This window comes from Oryzias latipes, chromosome 9 (genome assembly GCF_053564925.1).
Source record: "Oryzias latipes strain Hd-rR chromosome 9, Olatipes_Hd-rR_3.1".
Classification (NCBI taxonomy): Eukaryota; Metazoa; Chordata; class Actinopteri; order Beloniformes; family Adrianichthyidae; genus Oryzias; species Oryzias latipes.
This window is the reverse complement of record NC_136245.1, coordinates 7,104,430-7,124,567: the sequence shown is the minus strand read 5'-3', so window position 1 is coordinate 7,124,567 and position 20,138 is coordinate 7,104,430. Positions and strand designations below refer to the sequence as shown.

Below are 20,138 nucleotides of genomic sequence, written 5' to 3'. Positions count from 1 at the left end.
TTTTTGAATATAATTATAAATGAATCATGAAGAAAATCTGGTTAAAACACTTTTTGTTTTTTTGTTTTTGTGATTCAACAGGATAAAGACCAGAATAGAATTAGAAAGGGAAAAAAAAGAGTCTGACAAGTTTTTCTACCTGTCTGCAATTGTCAGGCTTAGACAGTAATATTTATTTCCAGCCCCGGGGGAAAGAAAAGAAGGAGGGGGGGGACTCACGATCCAAATGCATGAGGTTTCCGCTCTCAGGAGTAGAAGAATGTTCTGCTTTATCTGCGATTGCCATTCCTTCAGTCATGAGCAGATCTCTATCACAGCCGGGTAGGTGCACCCGTCAGTTCAGAGTATTTATTAGAAAAAATGTTTTTAAACTCATGTCAGAGTGCACACATGTTTGAAAAGGAAAGGTAGTAAAATAAACAAGTCTGATAACACTCGGGCACAGGACCACTTTAGTTCTTACTAATCCATAACATTGCATTAAAATCTATTAGGTAATTTAAAAGTGAATAACAATGATGTACTGTGAAAACAGATGCTTCCCCAAGATGCTTTTGTGGGATCTGAAGCCGATCACCACTACGTGTGTGAGGGAAGAATAAAACCACAGCTCATCCTCCCACAGTGTGCGATAACAGAGAGACTGCTGCACTCTGACTCATTCTAACACACATGGGCACTCCACAATCGGTCGCACACTCAAAGCCCCTCCTTCCGTCCTTGGTTTCGTCCTTCACTAATTCTTTGCACACACGTGTAGAAACCACAGCAGCAACAGCACATCCACTTTTCCCCTTCTCTCTGCTTCTCTTTACTGTTGTATAACCAGGAGATGAGGCACCACGTAAAACAGGAAAGATCCATAATTTCATGGTTAATTAAAACAGTGTGATTGAGGAACTAATTACAGGGAAATGTAATTAATGTAGAGGTGTAGGTGTGTTCCAACACACTGGCAATCAAAATATAAAAAAAAAGAGTGACAGAAATGCTTGCTGTAAAGAAGCTATGTTGTATTTTTAGGTGGTGTAGTTGAAAAGACTCTACACTTTCCATTTTTTGTTGTTGTTTCAAATTATATCATCTACCTTCTGTAAACCCATCAGTGATCAAGGCATGCATGAACAAATTGTTTCCTGTTTTTGTTGCATGCGATTTGAACACAGCAGAGGGAAATCACAGCTCCACGTTGGCATTAAGAACTGCTGTCCTGTACTTCGTTAAATATGTAACTGTTGGAAGCTGAAGGAATGTGGATGGTGGTGGTGGCGGGCGGGGGGGGGGGGGTCTCCCTATTCATGTGAAGCATAGTAAAATAATCTTTTTGATTTGCAAGCAGTAATTTCTCTTTGCTGTCGGCTCGGTGCTGCACATTTTCATCTCGCTTTAAGTAAAGCAGTGTGTACTTGCCTTCCTGCATTTGCAAAGTAATAAGCGCATGCCATGTGATTTCCTCCTGCATCACACTGGTGTTGTTTCCTTTTCTCACTGCATCACAAATGCAACAACATGCCTTGTGCTGTCTCTGTCAAGGATGCAGCTTTTTCTTTCTAGTAGTGATGCTCAAGAGCTGCACCGATCTTTGAGGGGAAAGCTATGGGGTTGCTGGGAACCAAGGCATCGGTCAGCACCGCACAATGCCTGGGATAAATTATGAGGTCACGGAGCACCCAGTACTTGGCTCATGTTCCCTAAGGGATCAAATGAAAGTAGGACAGAAAGCTCAGGGTATCACAACAAAAACAACAAGAAAAATGAAAGGAACTTGCTCTGAACAAGGTCTTGGACATCAGCATGTAGTGCTGCCAAGCAGAGCAGAGAGGAAAGCCCTTAGCAAGGCTCTGCAGCACACTACACGTGTTGACAAACTAATAGTTCCCCAATAGAAACCTACAAAGCCCTCCAGGAGCCAGTGGTTAAAAAGAAAAAAAAATCTGATAAACCGTGCATATGAATTACTAAATGGTGCTCTCAAATTGCTAAACCATGTGCACAGATTAATCAATTGTGCTTGTACTGTTGCGCAATCGTCCGTGCACGCACATTGCAGGTGCATGTCTCAGAGCAGCCGGACTCGTAGCTACTGTTTGCAGGAAGGGGAGGATACTTTGTTGCACAGTGTGTGCAAAGGAGGAGACCTCGGACCGCAGTCCGTTCACCTGTCCTGCGTGAGCGGGCTGATGGACTCAGAAGAACCGTGTCTCCTGGGAGATTTGTATCTCCAGACAGAGGACGGGCTTTGGGGCGGGCGGAGGCAACTTTTGAATGAACAGTCCTGAGAAACTGTGCAAACAATCATGTGAATTTGTGTTTACCAGTCAGGTCAAGAGAAAACAAAGGCTGATGGTTATTCCAGTTCAAATTCATGTGGGTTGTGGGTTTGATTCCTGCCTTGCCCGCCCATGTGTCGAAGTGTCTTTGGCCAGGACACTGAACCCCTACTTGCCTCTGGTTGGCGCCAGTGTTTGGAATGTGTGTGTGAATGGGTCTGTGACTGTAAAGCACTTTGAGCCATTGAAGAAGCGCTGTATAAGTATACATCTTTTACCATTTACAATGCATTCCAAATTATTAAGCAAATGCTGTTTTTTCTAAATACTCAATGCAAATGACGGTCATGTGTTGAACAAACCTCCTAAATATAACAGTATTTTATTTTCTTCAAAAATAAAAATCTTCGAATACAGTGTTCCACGTTATTACGCACAACAGAGTTCCACAACATTTGATAGGTTCTAAGGAACTGAAATCGGTAATTAGTTGAATTTGCTGCAGTCGTATTTACTTTATTTCCAATCAAAAACATTTCTCATTTTGTAGCAGCTTCACAATTCTTGCATCCATTGAACTTGTGGGTTTTTGGAGTTTCTGCCTGAATTTCTTTGCAGGATGTCAGAATAGCATGTCAGAGCTGCTGTTTGGATGTGAACTGCCTCCCACCTTCATAGATATTTTGCTTAAGGATGCTCCAAAGATTTTCAAAAGGGATAAGGTCAGGGGGGATGGGGGCCACACCATCAGTTTATCTCCTTTTATGCCCATAGCAGCCAATCATGCAGAGGTATTCCTTTCAGCATGAGATGGGGCATTGTCGTGCATGAAGAAGATTTTTAGTTCCTTTCTTTCACTCAGACACTGTACCCTCTGGACCTTTGCACATTCTCCTTGCAATGAGAGCTTTTCCTCATTAAGCACGGAATAACACACCAACTCTATAGGGTAGCATTTCAAATCTATACATTCTTTCTAACTTGAATTTGGATGTCTTTTGGATGGAATATGGAATAGTTTACAGTGGTGGGCAAAACAACTTATTGTTGGAGAAGTGACGAAGACATCATAAACATCTTTCAGCTGGAGATTTACATTTCATGTCCTTGGAAAGATGCAGCTGCTTTTGCCTTTATTTGTGTACTTTGGTCTATATCTATAACTATTCCGGAATAGAGCGATGCTTATGTTCTCCTGTTTTTGGAATAAAACAAAATTCAGATGTGATCTTAGGCACCCTTTTCTAGGGAAACAACTTAAAGGTGATCTATCAGACTTATTTATGTGCAAAAAACAATTATTTTATTGAAAACAATTAAATAAACAAAGGCGGGTATACAGCTATTTTTTCCGTGGTACTAGTCTACCTTTTTTTTTTTTTACTACTGAATCAAAATGTGTTGGATATAAAATCAAAGCCAAAGACTGAACTTGTCCTTAGCCTCTCGCCATAGTAACTGCTGGAGCATTTTTCTGTTCCTGTGTGCTCTCTATTCATTTCATTGACTTGGTGTTTGTACCTGCTGAATAAAATGTGTGTAGTGGAGCACCATGAATGCAATCTGCTTGATATTGCTCAAGGAGAGGTTCAGGCAATGAAGCATAACATTGCAATCACTTCTTGTTCAGTTGAGCCTGGAGGACACCTGTGCCATCTCCAACATCCTTTTCACATCTCTCAATCTGCTAAGACCGCTAGAGGCCTGATTTAATCAAAAGTGGCAGTAGGGTAAACTATTGGGCAAACAGCAGAAACAACAAGGTAAATAAAGAAGGCTGCTATATGAATAAACAGAAACATAACTGCATAAAAAATACTAGTGTGCAATAGCAGGTGAAAAATATTATAGAAAAGTAAAAAAAAAAAAAAAAAAGAATATGACCGTCCGTAGAAGACTTAAGTGAACTTGTTATATCAGTTTCTAAAGATAAGTAAAGTTGCTCAAGTTGAAACTGTTTGTTGTCCGAAAATGTAATGTTAACACAATGGCAACACACGGGCAAACATTTTTTCTTAAAAAGTTCATATAATAAAGTTCATGAGAACTACTTACTGAGTACATTTCTGCTGAGGGGACCAAATGGTAACCCAGACAAGAAATGGGCTGTATAACACAGAAAGGGCACTCAGACCATTGTAACTGGACCAAACTTAAAGCCCCACTCCAATGGTGTTTTTAACATATTCTTGTAGCAATTTTCCTATCATGGAGGAGATACATGCATAAAGAATTGAGCATTATGGGTTAATTGATAACCCTAAATTGGTGAGGCTGTGAGTGTGTAAGTGTGTGATTGTGTGGCCCTGCGATAAGCAGGCGACTTGTCCAGGGGTGTACCCCGCCTTTGCCCAACTGTAGCCAGGTAAGGCTCTGGCAACCCCGTGACCCCAGAGGGGATGAAGTGGGTAAAAATATGTATGGATAGAGGTTAAAAGCAGCATTTCTAAGTATTTCTTTATTTAAATCGTGCCGGAGCAGAAAAAAAATGCTGATGGAATAAACTTGTAGATGTGACGAAGGACCCACAACGGGAAGCCACAGGTTCTCCACCTGCAGACAAATGGATCTATGCACGTCCTTGTTTTCTTCACTCGATTGACCTGGCACCTGGCTTAAAACGGACGATGACTCCATATTGCTCACCATTTTTGTTGTGAGCTTGGGTTGTGATGGGCTGTAAGTTAGCAGGAGAGTGTAAACAAAGGAATGGTGGGAAATCCGCGTAGGCTTACTCCACGCCCACAGTCCCACCCACAACTCAGAGGTGAATTTCTTTCTAATGAACTCCTGCCACTCTGCAGAAATTATATCCTAGAAAACAACACAGTTTTTTTTTTTTTGTAAAAAAAAACAGCATAATTAAAATTGTCTGTCTGCAATACTTTTACATTTTTTCTGTTCTTACTGTCATCTGTCTGGAGACTGATGGTAGAGGTTCCTGTCCAGGATGCTTTGAAAGGTCAAAACATCTCCAAGACAGTTTCTGGACTAAAAGACTAAATGGAAATCACCTTCCTAGAGTGTGGTTTCAGTTGTTTTTTTTTTTAATTCAATTGTATTGTATCATTCCTGAGTAGTATGCATTTCCATGATCCACTGTCATTTAACACCCTGACACTTTTTTATGCCAATCTGAAATCTGATCAAGATCTGTCTTTTGCTGGTTTCTACATCTCATGCTGTGTACACTGTTGAACATGGCGTGCAGAACCATTTTTAACAGCAGGACTGTTTTCTCCCTCAACACCAATTTTTTTTTGCTATCAGGAGATGCTGTTACATGGATTATTATTATTATTAATTCATTCATTCATTTATTTTACTGGACTGTTTCTCATGGACTATTTTTAGATTACCTCTCTGAATTTTGCAGATTTTGTCTCCAATCACATTTATTGTGATTGCATGCTGGCTTGTCTGCATGCTTGCCAAGTTGAAACCCATTCCTGTCATCATAAACACAGCTATCGTGTCTTTCTGAAGTATTCCATCCTACATAAAATCAAACTTTCCTCCTGGCTTTCTCCTTTGGGGTGTCCATCTGTAAACCCCACAGAACAACCTGACTAAACAGAACTCCAGCATAGCTCAGGAGTGGTAGTTTCAGGCTACAATGCTGACAGATCTCAAGTAGAAAAGGACATTTTTAAACAATACTTAAACAAACTCTGTTTAAATAAAAGAGTGATTGTTTTATTTATTGATTTACGCCTACTGTAAGTAAATCAATAAATAAAACTGCCAAAATGTATTCCTTTCCTATTACTGCTGTGACAACCTGTCTTAAATATCCAATACAATTACATTTTATTTATATAGCCCAATATTTACAACAATAGTCAGGCTTCATGTCAGTAATTGTGTAATAAACATGAATCATGAAGAACATAAAGTCATAGAATTCAATAGCTGATTGCTAAATTAAACTAAACACACTAAACTGAGCATCCCTGCGATTAGACCCTCCTTCGCGGTAAAGAAGGAACATGTTATGGAACCATCGAGAAATGTTCATTTTAGCAAGTTTTGACAAAAACCTTGCATGATCCAGGATGTCTTTATACATGTCTGCAATTATCTATATCTCTTTACAAGGAAATACAGAAAACATTTAAATTGGTAAAACTACAGCCACTAAACAACAGCTTTTATTTTACTCACTAATTTTTTAACAACAGTCAAAAAACATAATCATACATTCTCATGTCATCTGTTTGTCACAAATACCACATTAACCAGAATCCAATTGCTGAAACGCTTTTATGTTCAACCCTTGAAGGAGGAACGTACTACGCTACTCATGCCCCTCCCCATCCACATGAGAACAGGTTATCAGAGCGACTAGCATGACCAGCAGCGTGTACAGTTGTCAGATGCCATCAGCTCAACTAGGTCCAGACGTCGGACTGTGGCAGGCCATACGCACTCCCACAGTGTCTGGAGGCAGTACTGCTCAGAGTATTTTTAGATCACGCCACCTTATAGGCGCAGTGCGGTCGCATCACATCTGTGTAGTTTAAGTGTAGCTCTCTTCCATCAAGGTTATGTGCCCTTTTAACAAGGACCTAAGGTCAGTCTAAAGGCCCAGCATTGATTTATTGTGACAGTTTTAAAAACATAAATAAAACAATGTGTGAAACTTGTCTTGTTTGGATCAAAATTGTATCCATTGAGCCAAAACCTGCTAGATTAAAAACATCTATTTATAGTTCTATAAATAAAACATATTCATTTTGCACAAATATTTAACTCTGCAGTATAATGAGATCTCATAATTTAGATATGGAGTCTATGAATGAGTCAGAGGTTACCAAACATTACCTGTATGTCCAATACAAGGATATGGAAGAGCTTTTAAGCCAGAAGTCTCATTGGAGTAAATGTTATTCAAAGGGCTGGTGTCACGGTTCAATTAAATAAGCAACTGGCATCTAAAATGGCATTTACTGTCAATGTCATAAAAAAAGGTACACAAAATTATTTAGTAATTGTAAGCCAAGACATACAAATATGACACATTTTCTCTACTCTGCTCATGTCTTTATGGAGAGATGTAGGCTGTCTGCTGGCAAAAAATGTGCAAATCTGTACAGAGCATGCAGGAAGGTCTAAGATCAAGGTCTAATATCGCTTAGGGAGCCCGCAGGGCAAAAATGTTTATGCACTTTTTTTTCATTGGTATGTCGGAGGTTGTAGTGAATACTTAAAAAAGATGTGAGAGTAATGGGGTGTATCTGTCTGAGACAAGTCGTTAATCGAATTGAATCAACCTAAACCGTTGTAAAATTGTTTCAAAATAAAATATATTGACAATACTGGAAAGTAGCATTTGGATTGAGACATGGTAAGTTTATTAAAAAGTTATTAAAAAGTTCCATCACAACAAACAACATACAGGTGAAGGCAGCAAAAAATTATCAAGCTATCTTTCTAGTCCAATGAAACACTGAATTTTGCTAAGACATGCGACTATACAGTGTGGTAGAATGTTCTAATAATGTTCTGTGTGTATGAATTTTAGCAATAGAAATTTTGAATTTTTGGCTAAAGATGTCCTGGAGGTCAGTGAAACGGATTGTTCAAAATGAACCAATATTGTCTGAATTGGATCAGCAGCCACAAATTGTGATATGAATCAGAGCAAATCGTTACACCCCTTTAGGACAATGTAGCCCTAAGGATATTTATCTATTCTTCAACTTGAAAACAACAACACCAACAAAATGAACATTATCCATGTCCTGTTGTCTTACCTTACCAAAGTAGTGATCTACTGTCATTTTTCTTATTAAATAGCTTTGCCAAAATCTGAGTAATATTGTGATGGATGGGAACAAAGCTATATAGTGCAAGCTTTTTTAATAAAAAACATTCAACATACTGAGTAGAATTGACCTATAATGTGATATTTACCTTTTTTAAGAATAAAATCCATTCAAACCATTGACTTTAGCATTTACTTGCTAAATTTGCTTGCTTTGGTTTATTAGTGTGTGGCATGTACCATATGTTTGCATGTAAGAATGGTCTTTGTACAATCTTGTATTTGGTTTTATAGAAATTACAAGACTGTCAAACAAATCAAAGTAAAATCTATTTTAGCTCTGAGGTTAAAGCACAGGGTTATGCATGTGTTGATGTAATACTCTTTATGTTGCACTGGTCCTTTAAGAGACACATCCAATGCTCCCGGATGAGAGTCCGGTGTGTGAGAAGCTCTAGTGAGGAGCGTGAGATTTATTTTTCTTTGTTTCAATTACGCCTCAGGGGACAGCAGGGTCATTAAGTCTTTTACGTTTGCTAAATACAACACATTCTCTTGAGTACATTCATCCCTCCATGTGATCATTGTGTGGATGAGTAACGTTTTGGTCTTAGGTTTGTGAAGCAAGTAACCAAGTCATGTTTCTCCCCTATTAGCATTGATTAATTTTTTAGAAGATAGTTATGGACTCCTAGTTATTTTGTTTTACAGAGGAAAATATGCATAGACGTTTATCCTAGAGTTCCATGAGGGTGTCGTGCACTTTGCTTAATAAAATCAAAGTGAATAGTATCAGGCATAATTATGTAAAACTTCTTATTTTCCTTTCGTCTTTTTCATTTAAGAAAAAAGTTTTTGGGTTTTAGATTCGCACAAATCAGCTTCCTCCATCTAACCCTGTCTTCTGCATCCTCTACTCTAACTCCACTTTCCTTCATGTCTTCGTTCACTGCATCCATAAACCTGATCCTTGGTCTTCCTCTAGACCTCTTGCCTGGCAGCTCTAGACTCAGCATCATTCTACTTATAGATTCACTGTCTCTCACCTGGACACGTCTGAACCATCTCAGTCTGGCCTCTCAGACTTTATATCCAAAACCTCTAATATGTGCTGTCTCTCTGATCCTAGCCATCCTGGTCACTCCCAAAGAGAACCTCAGCATCTTCATCTCCGCTACCTCCAGCTCTGCTTCCCGTATTTTTCTCAGTGGCACTGGCTCTAGGGCTGAACAACATGGCTGGTCTCACCATAGTTTTGTACTACTTTCCTTTTATTTGGGCTGAAACCGACACTTTTTCAACCCATTCCAACCTGCCTGCACTCACTTCTTCACTTCACTTCTTCACTTAGTCTGGACTGTTGACCCTAGATACTTAAAATCCCCCACCTTCTTTATTTCTTCTCCCTGTAACCTTACTCTTCCACTTGGATCCTTTTCACTCACACATGTACTTTGTCTTTCTGCAGATAACATTAATTCCTCTCCTTTCCAGGGTAAACCTCCACCTCTCTAGCTTCTCCTCCACCTGTTGCCTGCTCTCGCTACAAATCACATTATCGTCTGCAATCATCATAGTCCATGGTGATTCCTGTCTAACCTCATCTGTCAGTCTGTCCATCCCTATTGCAAACAGGAATCGGCTCAGAGCTGATCCCTGATGTAAATCCCACCTCCACCTTGATCTCCTTTGTCACCCCTACAGCACACCTCAGCACTGTCTTACAGCCCTCATACATGTGCCGCACAGCTCTAACATACTTCTCTGTCACTCCAGACTCCCTCATACGATACTACAGTTCCTCTCTGCTCAGTTCCCCATAAGCCCGATTCTCTAGATCTACAAAGACACAGTGACCTTCTATGACCTTCTCTTCTGATTATGTAAAACTAATAATCCAATATAGTATAGAGTCCTGTGACACAAGAATACATTTTGACCATTTGTAAGATAGGAAGTCAAGTTATAAGTTGTGTGTTTCCTCACCTTTTATCAAGAGAACAGTAAAGTGTGTTAGAATGTGGGTCATTGTTACATAATGTGTTAAGTGTGTGCTATGAACTGTAAGCTGTTGACGTCATATTACATTTGTTTTACAGCATGAAAGGCTATGTTTTTTTGGAAAACCCTCTCTGGCAAACAGGGCCCAATCTCAATTAAGTTAAGACTCAAGCAGATGGGTTTTCCCCAACGAAGCAGATTCCTTCCACAGTCGTAAATAAACTAACATACAGTTTCATGTAACGAAAGATACAAGAAGAGAATAACTCACTTTTAATTTAAGTGAGAAAGAGGGTTGTGTACTATTTGAATGGTGTATTCATTTGTAGTTCAGCTTTCATTTGTGTATATGAGAGTCAATTCATAAATTAGCATTTAAATACAAATATATTTTCCTTCGTTTTCCCTGCTTGACTGTTTAATTACTCTAAACTATACGTTTTTCTCTCATTTGCATTGTGTTTGTATAAAATCTTTTAAAAAAGTGAATTACTGTAAAAAGTGGCATAATCCTTTCTTTGATTGGGTCAAATGTCAACTTTAAACTTTGTAAAGCAGTGTTTTTCAACCAGTGAGTTGCAGTACCCTAGTGTCCCATGAGAGATGATCAGGGGTACCGTTATAAATTACTCAATTCCGCTTAAAACATTTACCACTGTAAGGATATCTGCTCTGTGTTCATCCAGACAGGTCCAGGTTTCTCACTGAGCAGTTAGGATTATGAAAGAATATAAACTACTTTTCAAGACACCTTGATAAGAATGATTGCACTGTGATTTTGCAGCAACTTTGGCCAAATGCTCTTGTTTTGGAAAAAGTCTGAATTATCCTTGGAGGTTTAATCATATAACTCATCAATCTACGCAATCAGATGTGGTTAACTTCCAGTTTCAACAAAAACAAAAACAGCTACAGATTGCGTTTAGCGGTGTTGCTTCCTGCAGGATCTGGTGTCAGATCCTGTAAAAAAGGGCATAATATAATGAGGCTCAGAGACATGAGTCTGTCTTGCATCAGCGCCACCGTTTGTTCACTACATCTCTCAAGGTTCATTGGGTTAAAGTGACAGCATTTCTTGTGCTACTGGAAGCTGTCATAAAGCAAAACAAATACTTAAAAGAACAGTCTTTCCTTACTGCTAATATTCTTCACAAAAGCAGAGGTAATCAGTTTTGTTCTCCTTCAAGGTTTGTGTTGGAGCACCAACGAAATATGGACAACCAGAGATTCCAGTGTTTGGTCCAAAAATGCATGCAAGATCCTGGAGGAACTGGTACATTATGAATACAGACAACAGATTTTCTCTTTTCCTACATTTGCAGTTGCTGGAGTGCCTTGTCATTGAAAACACTGATGTGAAAAACAGTAAATCTAATCTGTATAATTGCATGAAAACATACAAATAAGATACTTGGATTTATTGAGATGCTGTACGACACATATTGCTCTAAATCTGTTTGTGTAATGTTGCTCTACACTTTATTGCATTAACCAAAGCCTCGATTTTCAAAAAATAATAAGACTTTGTCACTGAAAAATTCTCACCTTTTAAAATGAGAGTGTAAATGGTGTAACCCAGAACACTAAAACAGTAAACCTTTTTAAAACAAATAGGTGAAACCTGTTCATTTACGTATTGTCCCTATAGTATAGTATAGTATAGTACAGTATAGTACAGTACAGTACAGTACAGTACAGTACAGTACAGTATAGTATAGTATAGTGTAGTATAGTGTAGTATGGTATATAATAATATAATATAGTCTTAAAATTTGGAACCAAAACAGCTCTAAGGAGCTTTTTGAAGCACAAGATCAAATTTTCTATTTTGAACATTGGTGGAACAGCCAACCAACTGTGTCCTTCTGTTGTTGGTTGTAAAAAATAAATCACTTTTCCTATCACATAGAAGCCCACTAAATCTATTGCTTCTGGGTGGATCCAGTGTCTCCTCCTGTTGGATTGGTAGGTCCTTGTAGCGAGGGCTGGTTTGAGTTTATTGAAACTTTGAAAATGTCATTACAAACAATAATCTCCTGCAGTAAAGACATAAGCAGATTGATGTTTGAATGCAATCAATACATGCTCTCGATAAAATATGTGACTTATTGAAAACTTAAGATAATAATTATAATTGTGTCTTTTATAAACAACAGCATAAAATTGGTCTCCCTTCCCATAAATAAAGACTTTTTCTTCAACTTGAGCTCAAGCAAACAATTAGCCCAGTTTAAAAAATATACAATCACATGTCAGTATTCCCTCCCTACTCCCTAACAACTAAAAACTATATTGTGTGGGACTATCTAGTGCCCTGGATTTTTAAAGCAAATCGGACACCATGCTCAATACTTTTTTTTTTTTTAAACGGCAAATATGATGTCACTGATTTCACAAAGTAAAAATATAAAAAATGCAAAAAAATTTGAAGACTATTTCTGAATGCACTGTGTTCTGATGATAAAAACTTTGATGTTTTATTTAAAATATACATCAAAATACTTTTTTTTTCACAAAAATTGTTCAAATGACTTGTGGTCTATACCAAACTAGTGAGCATGGATCCCCAGTGGTTTTCTGCAGAGACTTTTAAGGAAATTTTCTAGGGCACTGGATTGTGGAGTAGTAGATTCATACAGCACTACAATATGTGGAACACACTATATAGTGCACTATGTAGTGAGCAGTGAAGGAATTCGGACACAACGTATGCAGTTGTTGTATGCAACCTTGTGTTGTTTTTGTTAATGTTTCCTTCGTTTAAGTAGACTTTAAAAAAGGCTGATCCGTTTCCTGTTACTCCTTCACATTGCTTTTTCAAAAATCAATATTGGCCCACAAAAATAAATAAATACATACATTGTACTTGTTCCCTTTTACTATTTTTGACAAAAACACACAGTCACTGATCCTAACAGCCAAAGATTGCTTTCATGAACTATTTGAAGTACAGGACAAAAAGGCAAGATAATTTGACATCCTACCTGTCACAACCCTATGTTAAAACAAGATGACCGAAGGCCTTTTGCTGTTCACGTTCCTGTTTGTGATGCCACATAAAAAAAAAACAGATTTGTGTGAAAGCCAATTTCCCCACTGTCACAGCCAACAGCAGCCATAACAAAGCAAAGCCAAACTCTGCCTGACAGCCACAAGCACTGCGCTAACAGCTTTGACACCGAGAGCAGATAGAATGACACTAATGGCCATACAAAAGACAAAAATGAGCTGCCTTTACCTCAAAATGATTACAGATTTTAAATCCCTGTATTTCATCGGTGTATTTTAGATGCCATTTGCTAACAATCCAAACCTGCAGCTACATCATTATTTTTTAAATGGATGGATTTTTGAAGATAGTCGTCTCAGAAAAAGAAGAAAAAGAATTACACCTGTCAAAAAAGCTCAGAGATTATAAACTTTCATATTGAGAAAAAAACAGATGGGTGTTGATACATACAGGTTAATATGTACTGTATGTGTGTAGGTTTTTGATGCCAACAATAAGTATGTTTGTAATATCTGAGTCAGGGTTACTACACTTTTTTAGCAATGGTTTTCCATATGTTTTCCAAATCCTTTGCATAAAGTTTCACAGAATTTCAAAAACCAAGTCAGTATTTATGATATCCGTTATGTTTTAAAGAAAAAAACTTGAATCTCAAGTTCTTTAAACTTCTTGATGGTTAGAAAAGTACTTGAGTAATCACTAAGAAAAAAGAAAATTGGAAACAAATTAGAGGTGTGATGCAGAGAAACCAGAATAAGTAGTATTTTTGTGTCCCTTTACATGTTTCAGTCTAGTTTAGAAATCCAGATTTTAAATCAGTGGATCTGAAACTTCATAAGAACACCCCTTGGCTTTAGAAATAATGTTCGCAACTATAAGAACAGTTATGCCAATCTAGAACACAAAAGCTATTTTTTTATTTTTTAATTCCTGGTTGTAAAACAGCTTTTATCCATCAGAGAAAGACATGCTGCATAATTGTCTGTCAAAAATGAGATGTGCTTTCAAGACACGTCAGAGAGGAGTAGGGGGCCGGATCCATCAATATATGGCTTTGTCTTCAATGAAAAGCTGGTGTCTCCTGGCATCTAACCACAGTACCACAACAGTCCCATTGTCCCCCAGTCTAGAAATGTATCACTGCTGTGTGTCAGCTGCTGTGGTGCATGCAGGGGGGTGGGGTGAGGTCACAGAAGGGTCAAAACGCAGAAAAATCCATTAACAATAAAGGTTTCCTGCAGCCGTGGCCTCAGGTTTCTATGTTTTACAGTGGTTACACAGAGGGTATTGACACACACATCAGGATTGGAGGAAACCTCGCGGGACTCACATTGTCTGTTCGGAGCTTCTTGGCCGGGCAGCCACCATCCACAGGATGCAGCATGTAGTACAGCCTCACTTTGTTGGCGTGTTTCCGACTCTGAGAGACAAAAGAGGTGAAATCCATTTAACGTCCTGCAGGAAGTATGAACTGCTTTTGGTTCAGCGTCAATTATGCATTCATGTGTTCTACTATGTGTTTCATTTAAAGTGAAAACTCACAGATTTGCATTTTTCAGCCCCTGAGCAGTGAGCGCTTTTATGAGGAAAACACCCCCTAAAATGTATGAAAAATCACTATCCAATTAAATTGTTATAATCCAGCTCATTGGAATTTAGACCTAACCACATTTAACAAGAGGCTCAGTAAAAGTGGACATAGTTGAACGTGTCCAACAGCAGCAACTATGTTGAATGCTTTCTTCTTTGTGGCTACTGAAAAATAAATTGCATTTTAAAAAAATGTGTTTCGTTTTTCTTATTATTATAGATAATCTTCTACGTAAAAAACGATTAGGAAACTTTTATCTTGCAAGCACTGAATGTGACAACGGTTAAAAGGTGCAGATAAATTTATTTTATTTTATTTTTAAAGTTTTAACAATGAAAATGCAGCAGATTGCATGAAGCTATTTGGGGGTAATGTAAATACAATTGTCTATAATTGAAAAACTAAACTACACTGATTTTGCTGAAACAGAATCCCTGCAACTGTTTACTTACCAAACTGTTTGCTCTCTTTGCCAGTGTGACGATCATGGACTTTAGTTTGCTTTTATCAGTGATATTTCTCGGTTTAAGTCTTGTTCTGTTTTGAGTGGTGTCCCCCTGTCACAGTCACACAAGGTTCAAGTCCTCTGTGTATTTACGTGTCTAGTTTTTAGGTCATCCTTGTCACGTTTTCTATTTTTTCACCTTTTGTTGCTCCCTAGTTTTTGCTCACGTTCATTTACTAAAAGTTTGTTTCTGTCACCAAGGCTGGTGGTTTCCTGCATTTCGGGCCCTCCACCACTGGTTCCTGACAGCCAAGATTTACTGCACATTTGCCTCCATACTGTATATCCGGATCAAGTAAAAATAAGTTTAGTATACAGCTTAAAAACAAGACCATAGTCAGTTGTCTTCAAAGCCTTTTCAACACCTGGGCAGAAGAGTTTAAAGCTTCAGTAGTTACTTGTGAATTAAAATGTATGAAGCTGGCATTGCAAAGAAGAATGAATAACTATCTAATTTATTTTGATTATAATTTGTTAACTTTAGTGAAAATAAAATCTGGAAAGGGATTTCTTGCATGTACAAATAAAGAAGTAAGAAAAAAAGCTAAAAGTCAGCTCCAAAAAAGGTGTTTCTATTGACCCATAACAGATTTCTTCACTCATTAAAAATGTAATAAATAATACTTTATTTTAATCAAAGATAATGACTCTGCAGTCATATCAAATAACCATAATGTTTTAGCAGGTTCTTAATATTCTGGACAATCATATTTTCATTGTATTGTGTTTAAAACAGTATTAGTTCAGTGTTTTTTCAGTCATTACCCACCGAATTTTTGAAAATGAAAAGACAGAGACAAAGCAGTAGCTTGAATTAATAAACTCGAACATATGATTTTATGCTATAGTTAACTCTAAAAACACAACAATGCAGCAACAGATTTTTTCGCCCTTTCAAATGTGCATTCCAGCTTTTAATGCTTCTAATGTCCCATTGCATTTATGCAAATGAAGTGTGCTCTGCTGATCCATGGAACTGGACTGAATTAATTATTGGGGCTTGGTTCACTTATTAGCAGAAGCTAATCAATCTATTAATAACAGATAGTAGATCAATGACAGGAAAGAGACAAAATTCTATGCAGGAAAGTGATTTATGGCGAGATCTTTTAGAGTTGAACAAGAATGATTCGTCATTAGTAAGAACTGAGATTTCTCGTGATAATATAAAATAATTTAGTTATGGAATGTTTAGCATGGAAGCATGTTTTATTGCTTTCACTGTTTTCTGTCAGGCTGAAGGATGAAAAGGTAATAGTATTTTCTTTTATACTGTCAAAAAATACTATTTTGAATCCTTTCTGGTCAAAGATGCAAAAGTGAAGCAGAGAAAAATGATTTTCCTTTGCTCCTTATTTCCCAGAAAATAAACAATTCCTAATATGCCAACTCAAAACATTTCTAAAAACAATAAAAGCAACGTATCAGATTAAATTTTTTTTACTCCAATCATTTCTTTTCTGTTGGCATAGAAATAACATATTGGCATTGAAGTGACATTTCTCTCATACAAACAAGAGAAAACAAGGAGGAAGGATTTCTATTCCAAGAATATTAGTCCTTCAACTTATAGAGGTGTAGCAAAAGAATAACAATTGACAATCAAATTTTTTTTCCTGACCTAATGCTCAAATAGCATGAAGGAAATAGATAAACCAGATTTGCAGCAGTAAACTGCTGTGATCAAACAACAAGCTCTTTAACCCGTAAGCAATCATAGTCTTTATGACTTATTATCACAGTAATAACTTCCACTTTACCTACAATTATGTCATTTTTGGACCAAATACTGAAAAAGAAGCTGTTGGAGATTTCTGTATAAACAAAACACCACAAAAAGTGACTTTTTTTTTGCTAATATCCATTTCAGGTACAAAACATCATAGGCGCAGATAGAATAATAATAAACATTGCACAAACAATATAGAAGTTTTTGCGATTAGGGCCTCCTATGTCTTTCTTTGTATTTTGTGTTTACCTACACACTGGTCACGTGTTTTAGGGCTTATTCCTTTCCTTTGAGGGCTTTTTGAACCATTTTGAGGTTTTTTTTCAGTCGTTGCAAAAACAACATGGTCCTTGCAGTCCTTGACTGCTGCGGGCCATAATAATAAATGTAAAGTGCTTTCATGAGCTATTCTAAAAGCAGAATGACCAAACACCCCTTTTTATTTCTGAAGATGGGGTTCTTAAAATAGGAGCTACACGGGTTAAGGACAACAGGTTTGTTCAACCGCCTCCCTTTAAAATGTAATAACAAAGGTATGCATTCGGAAAGCTGGATCCATCATGTGGGCGTTTTCATCTTGGCTTCTGAATGTTCTAGTGCTAACGCACATCTCCGTACAACCAGACAAGCTCGCTGATCCACTGTCTATCAGCTCAAAGCACACAAAAGTTAAACAATAATTTGGTTTAGATTTAAAAATATAGTTAAACATGAACAAAATAGTATTAATAATGTCAGGTGTCGAGGTCGTCCTCGCACACCTGCCTGAGGTTCTAGTCACTCGCGCCTGTTATGCATCCAATTAGACTGCCTTTATTAGCCCATCACGCCCTCCAGCCATTGTTGGTTCGTCTGTTTTCTCTCTATGGAAGAAACCACCAGATCACTGCTGGTTGAAGCCAAGTCAAGCCAGGCTGAACCAAGCCAAGCCAAGCAAAACCAAAACGAGCCAATCCAAGCAAAACCCAGCCAAGCAAAACCAAGCAAAGCAAATCCAAACCAAGCTAAGTCAAGCCTCGTCTGATTCTTTCTGGATTCAACTCCTCAATGCCATCATAGAACTTCTCTGGATGTACTGCCAGTTGCTTCTCCTGAAGATCTGCCATTCCCTTTTCCTCTTTCAATAAACTGCTCATCTTCTAACCTTATCACGGTCTGCATTTGGGTCCAGCTTATTCGTAACCTGACTATAGTAAAATTGAAACACACTCAGTGCTTTAAAAAGTTGATGACATCATAATTGATGACAATTGCAAAATGACTGAGGAGTTGTTTAAAGTTATTGCAAAATTTTAGCTTAAACGCTACCAGAGTTCAGATGACTCCATTTAATTAGGATTCAATTGACAAAACACACCTGAAATTATTATGATAGCACAGAAAGTCAGGGACAGTGAAATTAGATTATTTATGGCACAATATACAGATCTTACCACATCATTAAGCACAAAAGGGTGACAAATATCAAATTTAAATATCTAAAAAAATTTGTGTGTTAATAAATCTAATGTTTACCCACCAAAGGATATGTCATCACAGACCCACTCAAAAGAAAATAGTGTTTATGGTATTTTTAACATATTCTTGTGGCATCTTCCTCATAATGGAGGACATATAAAAGAAAATTAAGCTTCAAATTGTATTTCTGAATGTATTTTTTTCTTTTTTTTTCATTCAAATCTTAGAGGATCTGGACACGAAACTGGACAGGCCATTTATACAGCTTCACTCAGCAAACTTGCTGATGGAAAATAAATTCTGGAACAATCAAAAATGTGGATTGCAGTCTTTTGCTCATTATCCTTGAAATAGGAAGCATGGACACTGCTTTGCAGCAGATTATTGGTTTTATTAAGATATCATTTAATAACAATCCATTTCGACACATCACTTTATATTTGTGCTGTAGCCTTAAATCCTATACAGCTCAGCAAATATTTATAACACCAAAAATCAAATGTTTGAAGAGTTCGAGCTAATGTTTGTAGTTTGCAAAAGTTTTTGTAAACCAAGCAGTTTTGATTATAAAAAAAAAACACACACACACAGAATACACCCAAAAGGTTGGATGGTAGACAGGAGATTTGAAAAACTTACCTATTTTTTTCAAAAAGTGGTAACTATTTCAGACTGAGTGGTGAATTAAAAGGTTTTCTTAAGCATAAATTTGATACTAGATATTTCCAATTTAGGCTATTTGGATCTATAGTGTTTTTTGTTCACCATTCGTCATATACGTACCTTCAGGGGTCACAACAGCAAATCAACTTTCACTGATTGGAATAGATGGTTTAGCAGAGAAGTTTATGCCAGATGCTCTTCCTGACAGAACCCTGTATTTTATCTGGGCTGGGGACAGGGAGACCCAGACTTGGCCTTAAGCCGGGGATCATATCTGAGCCTGGGGTGGCCATATTCCCTGTGGAACTGGTTCTGGTCCTTGCGTCTTAGCGCTAGTCGGTCCATCTTTACCACTCTCATAGGGGGACCCCCACTCCTTTTGGGCAGGGGGGAGTTGGCCCTGCCTTGTTTTCTACTGGACTCTCCGCTGGCGGGTGGTTGCCTGGAGTGCGGAGTGAATCTCCCTTGGGGGGCCCTGGTTCGTGCCTGGGGTGGTGAACTCCTGGGTGGTGATGGGTTGCCTATCTGGGGTCGGGGACACTCTCTGGCAGATAAGACCTTGTGCTAGGCCCCCAACACAGTTTAAACAATGACGTGCGGTCAGAGCGCTGACTGTAAGGGCGGAGAAAAGGCTGCTGATGAGGCAAGCCTCGCCAGCAGGGGGCAGACGTGAGTTCCCAGATGCTTTGTAGCTACACTGTTGCAGTAGAAACAGAACAGACTAAGGAAGTCTTTCTCCAGCTCAGCATAGACTCATTAAACTAAAGGAAAATAAGGAAGCCTTTTCCAACAGATCATAGAGCTTTTTGTGGGGGAGGATCGGTGCATGGACTCAAAAAGTATGGTTTTCAACTTTTGTTTTTTAAAAATAACATGGGAGTAAGTGGAAAAAAATGTAAGTATTTGAAAATAAATTTTAGGTCTATAAATAATTATTTTTGATCATTTTTTAAAGACAACATTTGATATTACTGATGAAAGCTCCAGAATTTGAAGTTGGAATAATACCAGAAATAGTTACTGAGGGTCAAAATGAAATGTGTGCTGAACACATCTTTATACTTTAATTTGTTTACACTACATTTGAATAATTTATATACAAGAAGAGTGTTCTATCCATGTCTATGAAAGAAATATTCTCTGT

General features: G+C 37.8%; 1 protein-coding gene across 6 annotated transcripts in view; it reads right to left on the bottom strand.

Moving 5' to 3' along the window:
- zmat4a (zinc finger, matrin-type 4a) overlaps positions 1–20,138 on the bottom strand; it is a 176,944-nt gene that overhangs the window by 98,430 nt on the left and 58,376 nt on the right. For all 6 annotated transcript variants that reach the window (XM_078952559.1, XM_078952558.1, XM_078952555.1 and 3 more), the window contains one exon: positions 14,379–14,468. In XM_078952559.1, the coding sequence (XP_078808685.1) occupies positions 14,379–14,468 (90 nt within the window). The remainder of the gene's footprint in view (positions 1–14,378; positions 14,469–20,138) is intronic.